The sequence below is a fragment of the Anopheles darlingi genome, chromosome 2 (assembly GCF_943734745.1).
Source record: "Anopheles darlingi chromosome 2, idAnoDarlMG_H_01, whole genome shotgun sequence".
NCBI classification, from domain to species: Eukaryota; Metazoa; Arthropoda; class Insecta; order Diptera; family Culicidae; genus Anopheles; species Anopheles darlingi.
The window spans coordinates 13,396,462-13,414,271 of NC_064874.1; the positions used below are offsets into that span (position 1 = coordinate 13,396,462).

Consider the following 17,810-nt stretch of genomic DNA (forward strand, 5'->3'; position numbering starts at 1 on the left):
TGCCACAGTAATCAATTTCTCAGATCATAACCTCACATAACATGAAATGACGAGTTTAGAGTGGCAACACCACAGGCCAAGGCACTGCCTACTTTAGAATACCAAAAAATTAAACCCATTTCCGTGCTACTTCCGCCACACGATCACGAAAAGGGCGTAAGTAACCGACTCTCTACACGGGCGCGAGAAAGCTGAAAATGAGATGAGAATGAAAAAGGCGAGAATGTCAAATCCCATACATTTGTGACAGCCTACTTGTATCTTTACATTTCCATTTGTATGGGATTTGACATTCTCAACTTTTTCATTCTCATCTCATTTTCAGCTTTCTCGCGCCCGTGTAGATGAAGTGTAAGGGAAATAAAGTGCACTCGAAGTCAAAGTCCGAATACGGGCATTAATCGTTGCACTTCTCGAGCGTTGCTGCATTTATAATAAGTCACCGCCACGTACCTCGCCACCTTCTCCGCTACTCAGAGACCCGCACCAGAGGTAGCTCCTTGTGTGTGTGTGTGTCGTGGTTTCTATAGCATACTATTTTCGGTGCAATATACCGACCAACGTTCTTTTTTTTATTTTACTTCTCGACCTCCTCACTTCCTGTTCCGCTGTTTTGTTCTTTCCGCTGCATGCCGTGCCATGTCATGTGTGCTGTATGTAAAGTGAAAGTGTTTACAATCCGTCGCCATCACTAAACACTAAACGGTTGAGAGCACGCGAGCACACTGACGCACGAACGACACACGCACACGACCGCTTATACTAGCGGTCGCAAGCTCTGGTATGGAGCTGCAAGAGCGCTCCGGAAGTGGCAGGGTGGAAACGCGCGCGAACAACTCTCTCGTCAACCGCCGCCGCCGCATTTGTCACCGTCGCGCCCCAGACATTGGGTTTAATTAAAAATGCTTCAACCATCCGCACATGTTATGATGCCGGCGACGGGCGGGGCGGCGGGTGCGGTGGCAACGTTGTGAACATGTGAGACGCAGCAAGAATTTATAATTCAATTCTCTCCAGCACACACACACCAGCGCCAAATACACACCATCCCCCCCTCCTGTTGCGGGGTGGTGGCTTTTCGGTGGCAGCATCAAATGGCAATCGCAACGAGAACGGAACGAAACACAGAAATCCTTTTAGCCACGCTGAAGCCACTCACTCACGCGACACACACACACACACATACACAGACCACACAGCATCCCTTCTCGCAATGTCTAGCATTTTTATTTGTTGCAAAAAAAATGCCGTTGCTCTAAATTAAACTAGAACATAAACACTTTGCGCTCCGGTGGTGATGGCACCACCGATAGTAGTACGTGCGTGCGTGCCTTTTTGGAATGGAGTGCAATCATCGCTCTCATTTGTTATTCATTGCTAGCGACCGACCGACCAAACGACCACACACATAGTGGTCGTCCACAACAGTGGCTAGATGATTCGCGGTTGCATGGTTTGGTGCCATAAAATAAAATCTAAATTTCTACCTAACCGCAATTTTTTCCAATGCTTTCCGCCCCTCTGATGGGGGGGGGGGGGGACAGTAGCATTTGACGGCGCAACACATACGCAACAGCGGTAGTAATGCACGAGGAGCAGCGCAGTAGTAGACAAGTGGCCACAAGCTCATTAATTAACATTCGCGACATCTGGTTAAAATGTTGACGTCGCGCTTAACCGCGCGCCTGGCTTTTGTTGCTGGTGTGGTGGAGGTGACCGGTGGGTTCTCCATTACATTGGCCCTGAAAGGACTGAAAGAAACGCGTCATCGCATCCACAACCCAGTAGCACAGTAGCGCAGTAGCGCGGTGTCGTTACTTAACACATCCTTCCTCTGCACCGTTTGCTACATACATATATGCTTCCCATTATTTATAGAGGTCTCCGATTATTTTAATGGTAATACCGCATACAGCAGCTCAAGGCGGTTGGGTGAGGTGGCTGCTCCGGCATACCACCGGTACATTACCAAAAGGTACACAAAAATTTGCCCATTCGTCACCACTTCCTGTTCCGCTGCCTGGCTGTGTAACCGGTTCCAGCTTCTGTTTTTTTTTCTTTTTTTTTGTTGTTGCTCGACATTTTCCCAATTCTTCGTGTTCTCTCCCTCTGCTGGTTTCACAATTCTGGGCAACTCTGGCTCCGGATCTCCCCATTCTTGTTCCAAACGTTTGTTTTTATCTGTTCCCATCGCTCCTCGTGCAGCATACACCTTTGTGCTTGTTTGGGGGGAAGTTGCGTTGTTTTGTGTGTTTCTGGTTCCGTTGCGCATTGTTGCGTTCATCCTGCGTTATACTCTCTTCTGCTCTGCTCCACCAGCTTCTATTGAAGGGCACAGAAGAGTGTGGTGTCGCTAAAAAAGCATAAAATGGAACAGCAGACTTTTGTGTGTAATTCTTGCAAGCGTAGCATAGCAGGCGCGAGTCAAAAGTTTTCGGTTCAGCAAACCCGAAAAAATCACCCACCAGCGAGCGAGCGAGCGAAAGCCATTCTTTCGTCACGAGTAGGCGTAGGAGGATGGCGTATTTCGTGATAATTCGCAGTCGGTAAGGTGAGTAAAAAAAAAAAAGGAGTCAAAAAGAAAGCAAAAGCTTCACTCCTCCCCATCTCAGCCGTAAGACGATTTATCATGCTTCGGGTAGCACGCGATTATGGCTGCCCCTCGAAAAAGGGCTACCTTCCAGGGCCTAGCGCAGTTAAGAAACTCCCACGGCCGCCATACCATTCTGGCGAGATTTTTCCAGTGGGAATACATACAGGAACCACTCGAAATGCTTCTTTTCCAGCCGTGGTGGTGGGGCGTTTGCGCTTCTCGATGCTCGCTTACCATGGCCAACTTAGTGTGGATGGTTTCGCGCAATGCAAGCATTCTTTTTCGCATAAAATCAACGCGCATCTTGCCTCGCACGCCGTGACAGCCGCCGTGAGTGCGAGCGTCCAAAACAAAAAGCAACTCGCTCGCTTACTACGCACAGACAATTTCTCGCGATGGGCAGATGAGTTCTCCAGATGATGATGATGGTGATGCCGCGGTATCTCAATGCGCGCGCGCCTCTTGTATGCCGATGTGGGCGAGAGCAATGCATCGCAAAATGCTTCCCCCGCAAGATGGGGAACTCCAACAACAAACCAGCAGACACAGGGATGATCCGCGCCGAACGTAGGGACACGATTCTAAAGCACTTTAGAACTCGCGCGATTCTGAGTGTCGTCCGGACAGGGAGGTTGGTTCCACACTTTGAATCGACGAGGAAACGGAGGGCATTCCCATTCAGGGCATGATGTTCCCTCTTTCTCTCGCTCTCTTTCATCTCTGGCTTTCTCTCTCTCTTTTTCTCCGCTGAAACCCCGTGTTTCGGGAGGTAAAAGGCGAAGGTTTACTCGTTGCTCATCGCGAGCGCTGCTCCATCATCCACACGCTACTCTCTGTTTACAAGCGTTTCCCAGTGTCCCCTGGCCACCTTCTCCGCGGACGGCGCCAACAACCACCAAAGCACCACACACATAACGCCTTCTGGCTGGCCTTCCGCGAATTCTGCTGCCAGAGTTTTCTGCATTCTGCAATTTCGGGTCGATGCGGCACTCTGCTGAAGGGTCGCCACCACCTCCACCACTAGCATACTCCCACCTCACACGATGTATGGCGCGTGTAGGTGTGTGTGTGTGTGTGTGTGTGTGTGTGTGTGTGTGTGTGTGTGTGTGTGTGTGTGTGTGTGTGTGTGTGTGTGTGTGTGTGTGTGTGTGTGTGTGTGTGTGTGTGTGTGTGTGTGTCTGTGCCGGGATTTGTGATGCGCACAAACGACAGAAAAAAGGTTCCATAATAGAAATGAATTTCCAATAAAAATAAAATAATTCCGCGAAAATCGACCTCACCATGCGGGTGGACCTCATTGCGCCACCATGGCGCACTGCGATGGTCTGTCATGGCGACCCCGCGCGTTAGCAACGAACGCATTATGCTTGCCCCGGTTTGCAATCGAGCAAACCGTTCATGGTTTGGTTGAGGATAACAATAACTGCAAGCAAAAGGGAACCTCTCCCCCCAGACGGTGTAGAATCTCGTTTCTCTTCGGCCATCGTGCATCGGTTACGGGTTTCGAGAGTCCTTCTTTTCAGTGCCTCTCGCCAGTGTTTCTTCAATGACATCCCGCATTTTCTTCCTTTTCTTATTCTTCTCGCTCTTTCTTTTACGGGCCAACAATCGTGCAGAGCCTTTCTCTGGAAGCACCATTCGTTCTTCGTTAGTTTCTGTCCGCTTCCCTCTGGTTCTCGTTCAGTCGACCTTTCCTTTTGCCGCTTGGTTTTCCTGCCTATTCTCTCCTCCCTCTTCCTGATCCCTTTTGTAGTTCCCGGGAGCCCCGGGTTACTTAAAGAACGCTCTTTCGCAGTAACAAACTTCTTATTCTGCCATACTTTTCCTGCTTTTCTTCGCATCCTGCCGCCAGGGTCATGCCAGCCAGCCAGCCAGTGGTACCGGTTCGTAGCCAGGGGGAATCACAACACACCACACCAACAAACCATCACTCTCCTCTCTCTCTTCCTCTCGCACACGCATTCCTCATTCTATCGCATTCTGTCTCTCGACGCACCACCACCACCTTTTGCACAGTTTCGAAACAGGATACGGCAACAAAAGAATTCTGTAGTAAAAAAAAGCACACGCATAAAAACGTACACACATACACACGCACACACGAAAGAACGCCAACAGGATCCAAGTACAAAAGCACCAAACCACGGGGCAGCTGCAGGAGCACAACTACCGCACAAGCCAGCGGCGGAAAGTTTTTTGAATCGGAACGGAATGGAACGCAGCAGCTGCAGCAGCTGGCTGTATGGTTTCGAGGAAGTCTCGCGAGAAATAGTGCCGCGCACCGTGCCGTGGCCGTTGGTTCTGGGGTTGCTGTGACGCTCTTTCTCTCTCTCACCACGACCGTATGCTCTCTCTCGCATTCTTCTTTTCTCTCAAACAAACAAACAAACACACATAGCCACACAGGCAGGAACGTGGAGCATAAGAGCGGCGCTCTCTGGCGTTTGATGGCCGCGGTGGTGGCGTCGTCGCCCCCAAAAACCGGAATATCGCCCGGTCCGGAGGATAATATACGGCTCCACACGCACATCGATCCGCGGCTGAAAGTATCGGTTCTGGAGGATTTCAGAACCACACAAGCACCACCACCACCACCACCATTACCAACATCACAAAACCATCGGGTACCTCACACAGCATCAACATAAGAATCGTGCGTGCAAGCGCTCTCTCTCTCTCGTTCGACCACGCTCTCTCGCTCTCGCTCTTTGGTCGGCCACCTATGTTTTCTTGGTAACCGGACCGGACTGGAGCACACACATGCACATAGACGTGGAACAAGGAATCACCACGCGCAGCAGCCATGGAAAAAACGCTCTCCTCAGCCTTCTTTGCTTTTGCAGACGCAAGAGGTTCCGTCTCCGTCTCCGTCGCCACCGCCGACCATAGACACAAACGCCCAAACACACACACACATGCGAAACACGGGTCTTCCGCTGCGGGTCCCAGAGATCGTTTGCTTTTGTTCTCACTTTTCCCATGCCCGTTTGGCCCGTTCTTGGTCCCACCCTGCCGCCGCTGCCGTCGCCACCGGTTTGCCGGTCGCACCAAGTGCCTGCGTCTTCTTAACCAGCCCCTTCTTCCGACCCGGGGCGCAACGGAGAGGTTGATGGGGCCCTCATGTTGCGAAGGAAGAAGAAGCTTGGCGGCGCTGCTGATGCTGCTGTTGCTGCTGCCGCTTATGTGCTTTGCCATTCCATGGACCACATCGTATTCCGCTTTTCCTTCTTCTGCTCTGCGTTCTACTTCGTTCGCTCTTTCGCTTTTGGCTTGTTCTTGGTTGCAGGGCTCGAAGAAGAAGACGCCGGTGTTGTGCCTTCATTTTTCTTTCGTTCCCAACCATCCATCAACTCCAGCCAAACCCAATTCATGGCCTTCTACTCGCGCGTTCTGCTGTTGCCATTCGCTGGTTGCTCCCATTTGCTGCGCCATTCCTTCTGGGTGGGGTTGGGTGCGGGGGCTCAATCAATGAGAATTGTCTTCTAGTTTTATTGTTGTTTTTGTTGGCGATATCCTGGCTCATCAAGTCACGGACGAGCTGCGAAGAACGCGTTCGTTCTACCCATCCGCGAGCGCGTCACATGGCGGCGACATCCGCGCCAGGATACCATGAACGGAGCACAACACACACGCACGCAAACACGCATACACAGGCGCAACCCCTCCAGGACATATCAGCGGCAGCGCATCAGGACGGCTTGGAAGCGGCGGTCGCTGCCGTCGCCGTCGGAAAAGTGCTGGCAAATGGCGGAGAGCACGAAAAAAAAGGGGGCAGCAAAATGGTAGCCGTGCGTTCTTGCCAGCGAGAGTCGCTACTACTTCGTAATATTCGCAACGCCAGAAACGCTTCTAGATCCGGACGACGAGAGATGTGCTGTTTCGATGGATGGTGTTGATACCTTGACACAGAGGGGCGTCCAGAGGAAGGTCGTCGGTTTTATGTTCCGCACAGCGCAGGGCGTTACGTTACGTTCACGGGCACAAAGAGCAGGCAGGTCGCAGTAATTATTTGCCTGCACCACCGCACCGCCGAGAACAGTGGAGGAGTGGAGAACCCGCAAAGCGACGCTCGTTCGATCGTTCGTTCTGCTTCTCACGGAGCACGCTCCTCACCCACCACCCCGCTCGCAGCCTTTTTCATGGAGACGAAAGAGCGAACGGACGCAAAAAGGAAGATCAATGTCCTCGGGTCGCTTGGATGGCCGGTCGGCCATGAGAGCTGAAGCGTAGTACGGAGTCCAGCGTCGCCACCGTCTCCGACCGCCATCATCCGTACCCTGCAGCGGGCGACGCGCTCAACAACGCGGAAATAGTAACAATCATCATGTCAACGATAAACAACAATGGGCTTCTCCTCAACGCAACACCAACGGCACAACACATCACTTGGGCACGGCGGCGGTGACCACCCGAAATATTCTGTTTTTTTCAGAACCTGCGGTTAGAACACCGACCTCGCCGCGCTACGAACTTTGAACTTTGAAAAACCGGAAGACGGATTTACCGTCAGAGCACACTTTGATTCCTTTTTGCACGGGAATCGCAAAATAATGTATCCTTAGCAAGCACGGCGGAAACGCGAAACGTGCCGTAGCGAGAACCACCACTTGACTCGGCTGACCGTAAAGAACACGTCCTTTTAGTCCGAACGAGAGATTGATTAAGAAGGCACGCTACTACGAACCGATTCCGTATCCTTTGCAGATAGATTTCACGGGTTTGTACCTCTTTGACGATCCGCGAACGACGCATGCACCTTACTTTTACTTTTCAACCGACGACGCCGAACAGTAAACCTTTTCAGAACCTCTCTGAAATCCACGAACGCGAACACGAACGTTGAACCTCGGGGAAGTATTCAAAAATGATTCAGCGCAGCAGTTGATCAAACTGCGTCTACACGACGACGACTTTTGGAGAATATTTCGACGAGAACTTCTCACTTAAACTGCGTTCACACGAAGACAAATGTTGGAGAACTTCTCAATCAAACGTCATCCCATACAAATCCGCCGAGAAGTTATCGTGATAACTGAAATGCACAACACAAGGTCACTGTTTACATATGATTTGACAGCTCCAAAAGGTGTGGCAAGCTCGTTCTCGCTTGCTCGCTCGCTACGCGTGCATTTTAGTTATCGCGATAACTTCTCGACGGATTTGTATGGGATTACGTTTAATTGAGTAGTTCTCGTCGAGAAGTTCTCCAACATTCGTCGTCGTGTAGACGCAGTTTCAGATTGCTGAATTTTATAGCGCACGAACACTGTGGTTGAAGTTCGGTTCAAATTGTAGCGCACTTGAGTTTATGGACAGAAAAAATAAGAAAATTAGACATTCAACATATATTTCTGGTATTTTCGGTGTTGTTTAACACTCTGACTGTGTCTTCGGTATTCAGTTTTTTATAATAAACCACGAAAATTGTGTCTATCGATCCCATCTCAACCCGTATAGCAACCTTCCACGAGGGCAACTACAGCTCCGGGAAACGTCACCGAACCAAGCGTCGTTGCCTCGAATTTTCTGAGTTTTTGGATGTTGAGAAAACGCTTTAAAAAAGGTATAAAATGGTTATTTTTCGTTGTTTTAGAACACTCAAAGCATATTGATTACTCATCCGTTGTATAATCGTTGCTACAGCTGTGAAGCAGACGAATTAGCTCGTCCGACTCTGCCTCCTCGGGACGGTTTTTGTGATCACCGACGGCAAGCCGGGATACAAGATGGCGTTGCCAGTGAATTATAAACACAACATACCGGGTCCCTCGATGACTCCGCAACGGATTCGTCCATCAGGCTCGGGCGCCGACCGGAAGGACAACTCCAGCCCCTTCATGCACAGCCCGCACGGTAATCCGGCATTTACGCCCCAGAAGATGGGCAAAGCTTCGGCCGCATCCGAGTCGAAGATGATCAAGCCACCGAAACCGCCGGAGAAGCCGCTCATGCCGTACATGCGCTATTCGCGTAAGGTTTGGGACTCGATTAAGGCCTCCAACTCGGACCTCAAACTGTGGGAGGTGGGTAAGATAATTGGGCAGCAGTGGCGTGATCTTCCGGAAGCGGAAAAGGAAGAGTACATCGCGGAGTACGAGCAAGAGAAGACGGAGCACGAGAAGAACATGAAGGCGTACCACAACTCGCCAGCCTACCTGGCCTATCTGACCGCACGCAATAAAGCCAAACCGGGCGATGGTGATGGTCACGAGACCTCTTCCCGCTCGAGCTCGAAAGCACAGCAGCAGGACCGGCGTATCGACATCCAGCCGGCCGAAGATGAGGACGATCCGGATGATGGCTATTCGTTCAAACACGTAGCTTACGCTCGCTTTTCGCGCAACCATCGTTTAATTAACGAAATCTTCTCCGATGCCGTCGTACCGGACGTGCGTTCCGTCGTCACGACGCAGCGTATGCACGTGCTGAAGCGCCAGGTTCAATCGCTGACGATGCATCAGATGAAGCTACAGCACGAGCTGCAGCTGATCGAGGAAAAGTTTGAAACGCGCAAACGGAAGTTTGTCGAATCGAGCGAGCTGTTTCAGGACGAACTGAAGAAACACTGCAAACCGGCGGTCGATGAGGAAACGTTCCAGAAGATGGTCGAACGGCAGTACGAGATGATGAAGCGGGAACGTTTGCGGGCACTGGAGGAGGCACAGAAGCCTCCGGCTCCCGCTCCGGCCCCAGCTCCTGCTCCGGCAAGCCAGCCACCAACGTCGCAAGCACCACCTGCGGCTCCGAGTGCCACGAAAGCTGAGGAGCAAACCCCGGAGCAGCCTGCAGGTGCCACCGCCACCGCTGCCTCAACTCCGACCAATGGGAATGAGCCAGCTGTTGCTGCTACTGCTCCGGCCGTTGCTCCGGCAACACAGGAAACCGGTAGTGACGGTAGCGCTGATCGGTCATCTCCGATGGCTATGGCGACTTCCGATGAATCGCAAGGATCACAGGATTCATCGACGACTGGTCCGGTTTCGGAGAAGAAGGAGCTAGCTGAAGAACTGAAACCGGAAGCAAAGGATGATGCTGCAACGCCGGTTGGTGCTCCGGTATCGAATGCCTCACCGGAGGAGGCGAAGGCGGTCGCAGCCCCACCGGTGTCGCAGCCATCAACAGCTCCTCCGTCACACCCGATTGGGCCACCGCCGGTAACATCAGCAGCAGGACCACCTACAGCAGCAACCGAGGCTCCTCCATCGGTGGCACCTCCGGCATCGATTCCTTCTCAGCCACCAGCACTACCACCACCAGGTCATATGCCACCAGTTGCTGCTCCACCGGCAGCGCCACATCAACATCCGGGCGTTGTTGGTACACAGCAATCGGAACCGAAACCGGAAATACCCCCAACCTCTATCGTGCACCACACGTCATCACATCCACCTCCAGTGGCTGCTGCACATGGTGGTCATCCACCGGGCGGTCCAGTAATGCCTCCCGTTCATGGTGGCTATGCACCACCACCAGTCTCCGCAGCCGGTGCACCGGTTCCTCCACATCAGGTTCCCTCGGTGCCAACACCGCCACCTCCATCGCACACTCCTGAATCGCAAATCCCACCCCCAAATGTGACCGTACCGCACCAGCATCAACCGCCGCATCCGGCACCACCACATCATATGCCACCGCATATGCAGCCACACCCGGGTATGCCAACGCATGGTTCACCGTTCCCTGGTTATCCGCATGCTGGATCTCCCCGTGCTCCCTACTATCTGCCCGGGTACGGTGGCCATCCCCAACCGTACGGTCAGTATGGGCACTATCCATACCATCAGCAGTACGGACCACCGCCACCACCCGGTGGATATCCAGTTCCCGGGGGACCACCGGGTTCCCGTCCGATGGGTCATTACGGTGAGGTGCATCATGCGGAACCACCGCACCATGGCTACGGTCCACCACCGCCACCGGGAGCTACAGGACATGGTATGCCGCCAGGTGCGGTACCTGCGCCCGGTCAACCGCATGCTGCCGGTCCACCGACAATGGTTACGGCTACGGCTACAGTTACGCCACCGGCGGTACATGCTACCCCTGCAGCCGCACCACCACCGGTGGCCGGTCCGGAGCCGGGTGAAATCGAACCGGAAAAGAATCCGGCCGCTACTCCGAATAAAAAACGGAAGAAGGGTGGCGCCGCTAGCAAGCAAGATGATACCGATAAGAAGGACGATTAACTGAGCTTCTGCGATGAATGAAAACCATCTACTAGGTAGTAGGACGTGGGATTACCTTTTTACTCTTCGATTTATCCACTTATTCGTGTCTATGTAGCTCGATGAGCATAATTCATTCAATAAAGATCTAGATCTAGAAGAAAAGTAGGCGCTGGTTTCAGATTACCGTAGATGGAAGCTAAAAGGCCATTGTTGCTCAGATCCGCTTACTTGGATTTCGGATAACATGCAGACATCCGGGTATTTCAGGTGTATTACCGAAGCGCGTAAGCTTCCAAAAGCATTTTTTTATTTCGAAATATCCCATCAACTTACGAGACAAACTCACCAAAGTTCAGTGTAAAGTAAATCGCTTTCATTACAACGCACACCCACCATATCTCCCCATGCTCAAATACACACAGACCTTACGGAATATTGGCCAAGTAATCCTGAACATCGGAGGGATCTAGTCGGCGGAAACCGTTCGCATCGCAAATGCCTACCTCAATATTGTCCGCGTTCATTTGTCCCTCAAAACCTTCTTTCAGTGTTAAGATGGCCGTGTGGACGGCATCGTCCAGCTCGAGATCCTCGCTGTAGCGCTTCTCGAGGAAGGTTTTGCCATTGTTGGCATTTTTGCCCATGGCCGTCGCTTTCCAGGCAAAGTAGGCTCCCGATGGATCGCACTGGAAGAGGTACGGTCGACCATCGTCCCAACCGCAGATCAACAGGGACACTCCGAACGGACGGACACCGCTATAAATGTGAAACAAAGAAAGGGGACACGATTAGCGAACAGCTCTCGATGCTAGCGCACCGGCCATGGGTCTCATCGGTACGTACCCGGATTGCGTGTACTCCTGCATAACGTTGGCAATCTTCTGCACCAGCTGAGAGGTCGGAATCGGTTCACGGTACGTAAGGTAGTAGTTCTGGGCCAGCTTGCGTGCCTGCTTCACCAGCAGCCGATAGTCCGGGCCCATACCGGAGTAGATCATACCGATATGGTTCGTCACCATTTCGACCTTGTGCACGCTGTGCTCATCGTACAGGATCGATTTTTGCTTGTTCTCCGTCGCGATCACGACTCCATTGACCGCCTTAATACCGACCGATGGAGCACCGGCCGCCACCGCTGCCAAGGCATATTCGATTTGCACCAACTTTCCCGAGGGACTGCGGACGGAAGAGCGAAGAACAGCAATCGTCAACTTTGTTTGGCGAAGAAAACCCGGGGCATTTTCTTCAAGACCTACCTGAAGGTGGTCAGCGAAAAGCTGTACCGTTCCGATGCCATTTTCCCGACGCTTGTTTCCCACGATCAATCGAAAAGTTGTTGAACACAGAATTGTTTCCCAAATCGTGCGGCAAGAATCCAAAATTTGTGCGAATCACCGCGGTGACAGCACGCCGTCCGAGAGCCCCCTTAAAACGTGTACGTACACGCGGTTTTCGTGCCGTGTGTGTGAAAGCGCGTGTAGTGTGCGTGGCGCAAAAATACTGCCCGAATTCGAGCTATTTTCGAGTTGTCGCAATTTTCCCGGAAAATTTACGCGCTCAACTTGTTCAAAAAAGAAAAATTCCTCCTACTCGTTCTTATTGCGTCTGTAAAGCAAATGTGATAGGCTAATTTAAAGTAACCATATTCGCAAAAAGACCCCCAAACTCCTCGGCAGGGTTGCTTCCACAGCAAAGGGACCATAAGTGAGAATCAGACTCCCGCGTCTCACGAGCGATTTCCTTTTCGAGAATGCATTTTCTCACTTGTTTTCCTCCGTCTCATCGGGGGTAGAAGGGCGGGGAAAGGGGGTGTTTGGCAATCCTTGTCAAGAATTTTCACCCTTTGCAGCTGGCTGAAACGATCGGAAAAACGAGTCAAACGATTATTCATGGGCGTAAGTTTTGGCCTTAACGGAACGGAACACGTGGTCACGATTTGAATTCTTGTCTTCCGGTTTTACCAGAATATGCGACAAACTGAGCAAAAGTATGACCTCTCCAAGTGCCACATGTACGACGAGAGGAGCTCGTTCGCGTTCTGGCTCGTACTGGTGCTGCTGTTCTGTCTGGCCCTCGGGAACCTCTGCCTAACGCTCTCGATCACGGCCATCCTGCGGATCTACCGGGGCATGGAAAATATCGAACTAATCGAGGATGCGGACACGATCAAGTTCTACGGAAACATCGACTTTGATCGGGTGTACAAGATGGATGGACAGCTGGAGAGCTTCTACGATGAACCACTGGAACTGACCGGGGACGATGGAGCCGTCTCGATTAATCTCGTCAATCGTAACGGTCACTCGCACAACAAAATACAGCTCTCCAAGAACGGCAGCTTCTTGAAGGGTATCAATCACTTCGATGTCAAGGATCCGGTCACGGGGAAGCAAGTGTTCGCCACCTCCCATCCGCACTACAATATGCCACAGGGAGCGATGCTCTTGCATGCGCACCTGATCAATAGCGGTCGTATTGCGGCACCGATTAACGATACGCTGAAGCTGCAGACCCGCAACCGAATCACGCTCAAGGGGACGGAAGGGATACGGATGGAGGCGAAGGAGATGCTCTGGTCGGCGGATCAGAACATTTTCCTTAAATCCGACAACGGCACCACGATGCTGATCGGTGGCAATGGCGTTTGGATCAACGTGAACAATCTGCCCGTGGTTAAGGGTGAGCATGGTGTGCGGAGTGGATCGAATCAGTACAAGCTGTGCGTTTGCTATCCTCAAGGCCGTATCTTTCGGCTGGCCGTACCGAAGACGCACACCATGCGCGTCAATTGTGCCCATTTCGGTGGCAGTGAGAACCCGTGCGCGTAAGTGCCGAGCTGATGGGTTGGCCAGATAGTATTTTATCGTTCGTGAATCAGAATATCAGTTAACGTAGTAGATGCTATAGATGCGTTTCTAGTTGCTCATACAATTGTCGGTGTTTAAAGCTCGGTGGTGGCCCCGCGTGACGTGTCATTTACATTCAATCGGTAGCTCCATTCGTCGTAGTCTAGAGATCAATGTAAGGTAAAGCTCGCAAAGTATAAAATCTCAGTTTTCCCTCGCCCTTATCGCAGTTAAAAGGATCCTTTAGGAACTTCAATAAATATAGTAGGTTAAAATCGACGTTTATTAAGTTAAATTAAAAGTACGAACAATACAATACATAGGACAAGCACACAGAGAGATACACATTAAAAATTGCTAAGCTACTGGCCCTAATGCTATGACTTAGAAAGAAACACTATTTATTCCAATGGTTCATCATCCAGCACATCGTCGCCACACTCCATGTCGACATCATCCCCTTCGCCTTCCTTCTTTTCCGATGGTTTTTCATATGCCGGATCCATCGGTGACACCACAACACCGTCCCAGACGGACATCTCCTTTGCTACGGTGGTGTTCTCCACGAAACCAAGGATATGCTTGTAACCACCGTGCGCCAACACACGTACCAGTGTTTGTGCCGTCATGCAGCATTCGTCCTGCTGGACTAACGTCATCGAGGTGTGCACACGAAAGTGACCCACCTCACACGGATCGGTAATACCGGCGGATCCGGGCACAAACAGGCCCGACGCTAGCAACTGGAAAACGCGCCGGAAGGCCACATTCACCGGCAGCGCCTGTCGGCTTGGATTATTCATGATAGCCGAGTGCGCTAGCAGATCGCAGATCCACGGATTAAGTGGTTTAAAACCGTCAAAGCGTCGAGCCAGATCTTTCAGAATGCGTATCAACACCTTGATCGTCGAGTGATGGGCGTTCTCCTCGAACCAACGCGTATGCCGGATGGCCGCCAGATGACTCTGTATGATCTTGAAATCGATATGCTTCTCCGGTTCCAGTTTGCGCATGTTTTGCGGCAGTGTCGCTATCAGGCAGCGTACCTTGGCCAACGAGTTCCATATTTCGAATCCCTTCTCGCTGTACGATAGCGAAAGGGCTTCGGCGGTCGGTACCACCTCCGTTTGCATTGATTTTTGCAAATTTTCTTCCACTTTCTTCCCGAGCGCCTCGGCACAATCCTTCGTCGGGAAGGACTTGAGGATGATGACAATATCGGCGACGTTGTTGCCGGCCATCATCGTGCCCTTCTTGTAAGAGCCCACCTGACGGACCTCTTCGAGCTGGCATTTAGTGAAATCACCCGGTGCAATCACGATATTGTCCAGCACGCCCTGTACCTTCAGTACGAGGTTCGAGATAGCCGTCTGTTCTTGGGCGGTCGGGGTGAGATCCTGGCTGCGCTTCAGGAGCGCATTCGTCAGCACCGTATCATCCTGGACCGGTTGTACGCGGGGGAATGCCATCTCGGCGAGCGTCAGATCAAACGGATGGCGCGGCAGAAAGGTCTTTTTGCTCATAAACGGACCTCCCCGGACACCGCGCATACCCATGCCCATACCACCACCGCGACCGCCGCCGCGCATCAAGCCTGGCCGAACCATGCTTGGTTTCGTCTGAAAGGACCAAAAGGCACAAACTGTACATCCTCCGGAAGGATCCTTTTCTGCTGGTAAGGTAGCTTACTTTATGATAAGACGACTTAATTCTCGAAACTTAACTTACAAGACACCACAAACAAAAACGCGTCCACAGTCACAAAAAAACACGGAGGTTTGACAGAACGGTCATGATGGCGAACTTGTTTACATCCAACACAGTTCTCCTCCCCCAAAAAGGCTCTAGGATTCTCTTGGTCAAAATGAAACGCCGGCAGTTAACTGGTACAAACTAATTTATTCTACCTTCTGTATACATTCTACTTCCGTAAATGCTCCGGTAGCTCCTGCAGCTCAACCTTCGTCACCTTGAGCGCTATACCTTCCGGCAAATTCCGTTCGATATACTCGAGGAAAGTGTCCAACGTGGAGCCGGTCAGCTTATGAAAGTGCATAAATCGGTAGTAATTGCGGATCTCGTACTGCACGCGATGCTTCTTATAAATATGTACCGACTTTAGAAGCGTTAACCGGTCTTTCACTGCTTTTCGAAGAGCCCAGCTGGAACGGGGAAGAAGAGAAATGAAGAACGAATTTCCGCCAAAAACGGTTCTTCCGGAGCCAGCTTACTGCTTGCCAACTTCGATGTCCAAATGTTCTGCTGCCGTTTTTGCAAAGGTGGCATAGCTTTTCATGACCTCCGGATCGATTCCTTTCATTTGTAGCTCGAGCCGGCTGTACAGCTTATCGGGTGTACCGGCGGCCGCAGCGGGCACTTCTGGTTGTTGCACACCCGTTGAAACATTGGAAACGTCCGTGTACCATCGTACCGCCTGAAGAGGCCGTGTCCGCGACAAGCTTAACCACTGAAATGTAAGCGGATCGTGGGTATTTTCATGGATTTTCCCTCATTTTTGCACAATCTTCCGGTAACTTACCTTGAGCATGGTGTATTTTGGTTATTTAACGATTCGGATGACAGAAAACCACCCGGATGACAGTTCAAGATTTGTCGATTTTACCGTGAAAAATTAAAAAAATCGTTCGCGTTTAATCAAAATTTTGCTGCATGATTTCCAAAATAAAAATAACTATATCATCCTGATAAAGTGATACAGTGCTTTATTTAAACTTATATTATTAACTTATTTTAATTTTCAATAAACGTATCCAGGAACGTATTTTTGTTAACCAACTTGGTGGTGCAAATGACAAACTCCACGTTATTGTCGTCTTGTTGCGAAAGAAAGCGTAGAGCCGAAATTTCTGCAAACGTGCAGCCGCCAACGAAGAACACCACGATCACACGGGGAATGTCGGACTGAGATATCTCGCTGGTAAACGATCCTCGGCGAGTGCTCAAACTGGCTGAGCTTTGAAAATCTTCAAACGTTGGCCCTGGCAGTGAGGACAGCTTTTCCGTTAGCATTTGCCATCCGTTCGGTTTTAGATGCTGCTCTACGATACGCACGGACAGTGGGGCGTAGATACTGTGCACGTACGTTATATCTTTGGGTGACACCTCCTCTGGAGTTTCGGCCGTTAGGTTGAGTGTCTTCCTTAGGACATGGTACGTTCGCTGGCCTGTCTGGGCACGTAGCAAGCCTGCCTTTTCCAGATTGCCAATCGTTAACAGTGTCTGCAGTCCGTATACCTGAACCAGCTCCCGCTTGTAGTAATCCAGCACTTTTGGCTTTAGCCCTGAGCCTGCGATAGATTGCATGCACATTAAACGCAACACGCTACGCAGTGGTGCCTCCTTGGCGATCAAATCTTCGATGAAGCTATTCGGTTTGTCCACATCCGAGCACATCATAAACTCTTGCTCGCAGCCCAGCTCGTCCAGAAATTCATCGGACGAGATCACATTCTTTACCAGCTCGGCAATTGTGGTGTGTGTCGAAAGGGATTGCTCTTTCGCTTTGATGTGCGGTAGGCCCTCGACGAGCTTTTTTAACTCCTGAATCGACATGTCGTTATGTTTCTCGTTCGCTCGCGATCGAATCGATTTGGCATGGCGTGACAAAACCACCCCCACTGCGTTGAAATTCTTGTCACGGAGCTCACCGAATAGTTGCTCCTTGGAGTTGAGGATGAACTGACTCTTTTCTGTGTTGCGATCCGTCGACAGACCCTCGGTGGTGTTAAATTTTTCCGCTGGCAGATTGACGGTGGTGTTGTTAATTCCGTAGATCTCATCGATCAACCCTTCGTACGTTAGCTGTGTCGCTAGAACGCTCATCAGATCAACTGACCGGTCGAGTATGATCATCTGATCGATTACACCTTTGTCGTTGTTCAACTCCTCGCCATCCTCTTCCGCCAGCGCTTTTGTGATATCCCAAACACGCTGCGCATAGCTTCCCTTGCCGTACACCTTCGGAATGCGCCCGTACAGCTTCTGGAGTCCGAGCAGGGCGCAGGCCGACTGATGAAGGCAGCTTGTGTCCCCCTCGATGTATAGTTCTTTGTAAGCATCTTTCAGTTCCATCGACAGTAGATCATTATCGAAGGGGAAGAAATCGCAGCGAAACTCTCCGATCACCGATAAGCTCCCGTGTACGCCCTTCACTTGCAATCGCTTCTCGCAGAGGAAGGATTT

General features: G+C 51.2%; 7 protein-coding genes across 13 annotated transcripts in view; 2 read left to right on the forward strand and 5 right to left on the reverse strand.

The window, feature by feature from the left end:
* Positions 1–7,421, reverse strand: part of LOC125950875 (RNA-binding protein Musashi homolog 2) — an 89,267-nt gene extending 81,846 nt beyond the window's left edge. For 2 of the 7 annotated variants that reach the window (XM_049679248.1, XM_049679254.1), the window contains exon 1: positions 7,065–7,266. The gene's annotated coding sequence lies outside the window, so the exon portion shown is untranslated. Of the gene's footprint in view, positions 1–4,675; positions 4,767–7,064; positions 7,268–7,318 lie in introns of those variants that run through there. The other 5 variants (XM_049679249.1, XM_049679253.1, XM_049679252.1 and 2 more) reach the window with 5 other exon arrangements.
* Positions 7,422–8,068: 647 nt separating this feature from the next.
* On the forward strand, positions 8,069–10,926 carry LOC125950869 (basic proline-rich protein). Its single transcript, XM_049679237.1, has 2 exons — positions 8,069–8,156; positions 8,237–10,926. The coding sequence occupies exon 2, from the start codon at positions 8,320–8,322 to the stop codon at positions 10,777–10,779; it is 2,460 nt and encodes an 819-aa protein (XP_049535194.1). The 5' UTR covers positions 8,069–8,156; positions 8,237–8,319; the 3' UTR covers positions 10,780–10,926.
* Positions 10,927–11,031: 105 nt separating this feature from the next.
* LOC125950906 (proteasome subunit alpha type-2) lies at positions 11,032–12,180 on the reverse strand. Its single transcript, XM_049679288.1, has 3 exons — positions 12,018–12,180; positions 11,605–11,937; positions 11,032–11,517 (listed from the first exon to the last, which is right to left on the reverse strand). The coding sequence occupies exons 1-3, from the start codon at positions 12,056–12,058 to the stop codon at positions 11,187–11,189; spliced, it is 705 nt and encodes a 234-aa protein (XP_049535245.1). The 5' UTR covers positions 12,059–12,180; the 3' UTR covers positions 11,032–11,186.
* Positions 12,181–12,566: 386 nt separating this feature from the next.
* Positions 12,567–13,973, forward strand: LOC125950897 (uncharacterized). Its single transcript, XM_049679278.1, has 2 exons — positions 12,567–12,656; positions 12,726–13,973. Exons 1-2 carry the CDS (start codon positions 12,651–12,653, stop codon positions 13,587–13,589), a joined length of 870 nt encoding a protein of 289 aa, XP_049535235.1. The 5' UTR covers positions 12,567–12,650; the 3' UTR covers positions 13,590–13,973.
* A 12-nt stretch (positions 13,974–13,985) lies between these two features.
* Positions 13,986–15,375, reverse strand: LOC125950890 (interleukin enhancer-binding factor 2 homolog). The gene is made up of 2 exons (XM_049679271.1): positions 15,297–15,375; positions 13,986–15,226 (listed from the first exon to the last, which is right to left on the reverse strand). The coding sequence occupies exon 2, from the start codon at positions 15,212–15,214 to the stop codon at positions 14,009–14,011; it is 1,206 nt and encodes a 401-aa protein (XP_049535228.1). The 5' UTR covers positions 15,215–15,226; positions 15,297–15,375; the 3' UTR covers positions 13,986–14,008.
* Positions 15,376–15,492: 117 nt separating this feature from the next.
* Positions 15,493–16,195, reverse strand: LOC125950910 (28S ribosomal protein S10, mitochondrial). Its single transcript, XM_049679293.1, has 3 exons — positions 16,147–16,195; positions 15,839–16,074; positions 15,493–15,769 (listed from the first exon to the last, which is right to left on the reverse strand). The coding sequence occupies exons 1-3, from the start codon at positions 16,153–16,155 to the stop codon at positions 15,529–15,531; spliced, it is 486 nt and encodes a 161-aa protein (XP_049535250.1). The 5' UTR covers positions 16,156–16,195; the 3' UTR covers positions 15,493–15,528.
* A 163-nt stretch (positions 16,196–16,358) lies between these two features.
* The window catches only part of LOC125950874 (vacuolar protein sorting-associated protein 33A), a 2,081-nt gene continuing 629 nt past the window's right edge, over positions 16,359–17,810 (reverse strand). Inside the window, exon 3 of the mRNA XM_049679246.1 lies at positions 16,359–17,810. This exon is cut by the window's right edge and continues 38 nt beyond it. Coding sequence (XP_049535203.1) covers positions 16,359–17,810 — 1,452 coding nt within the window.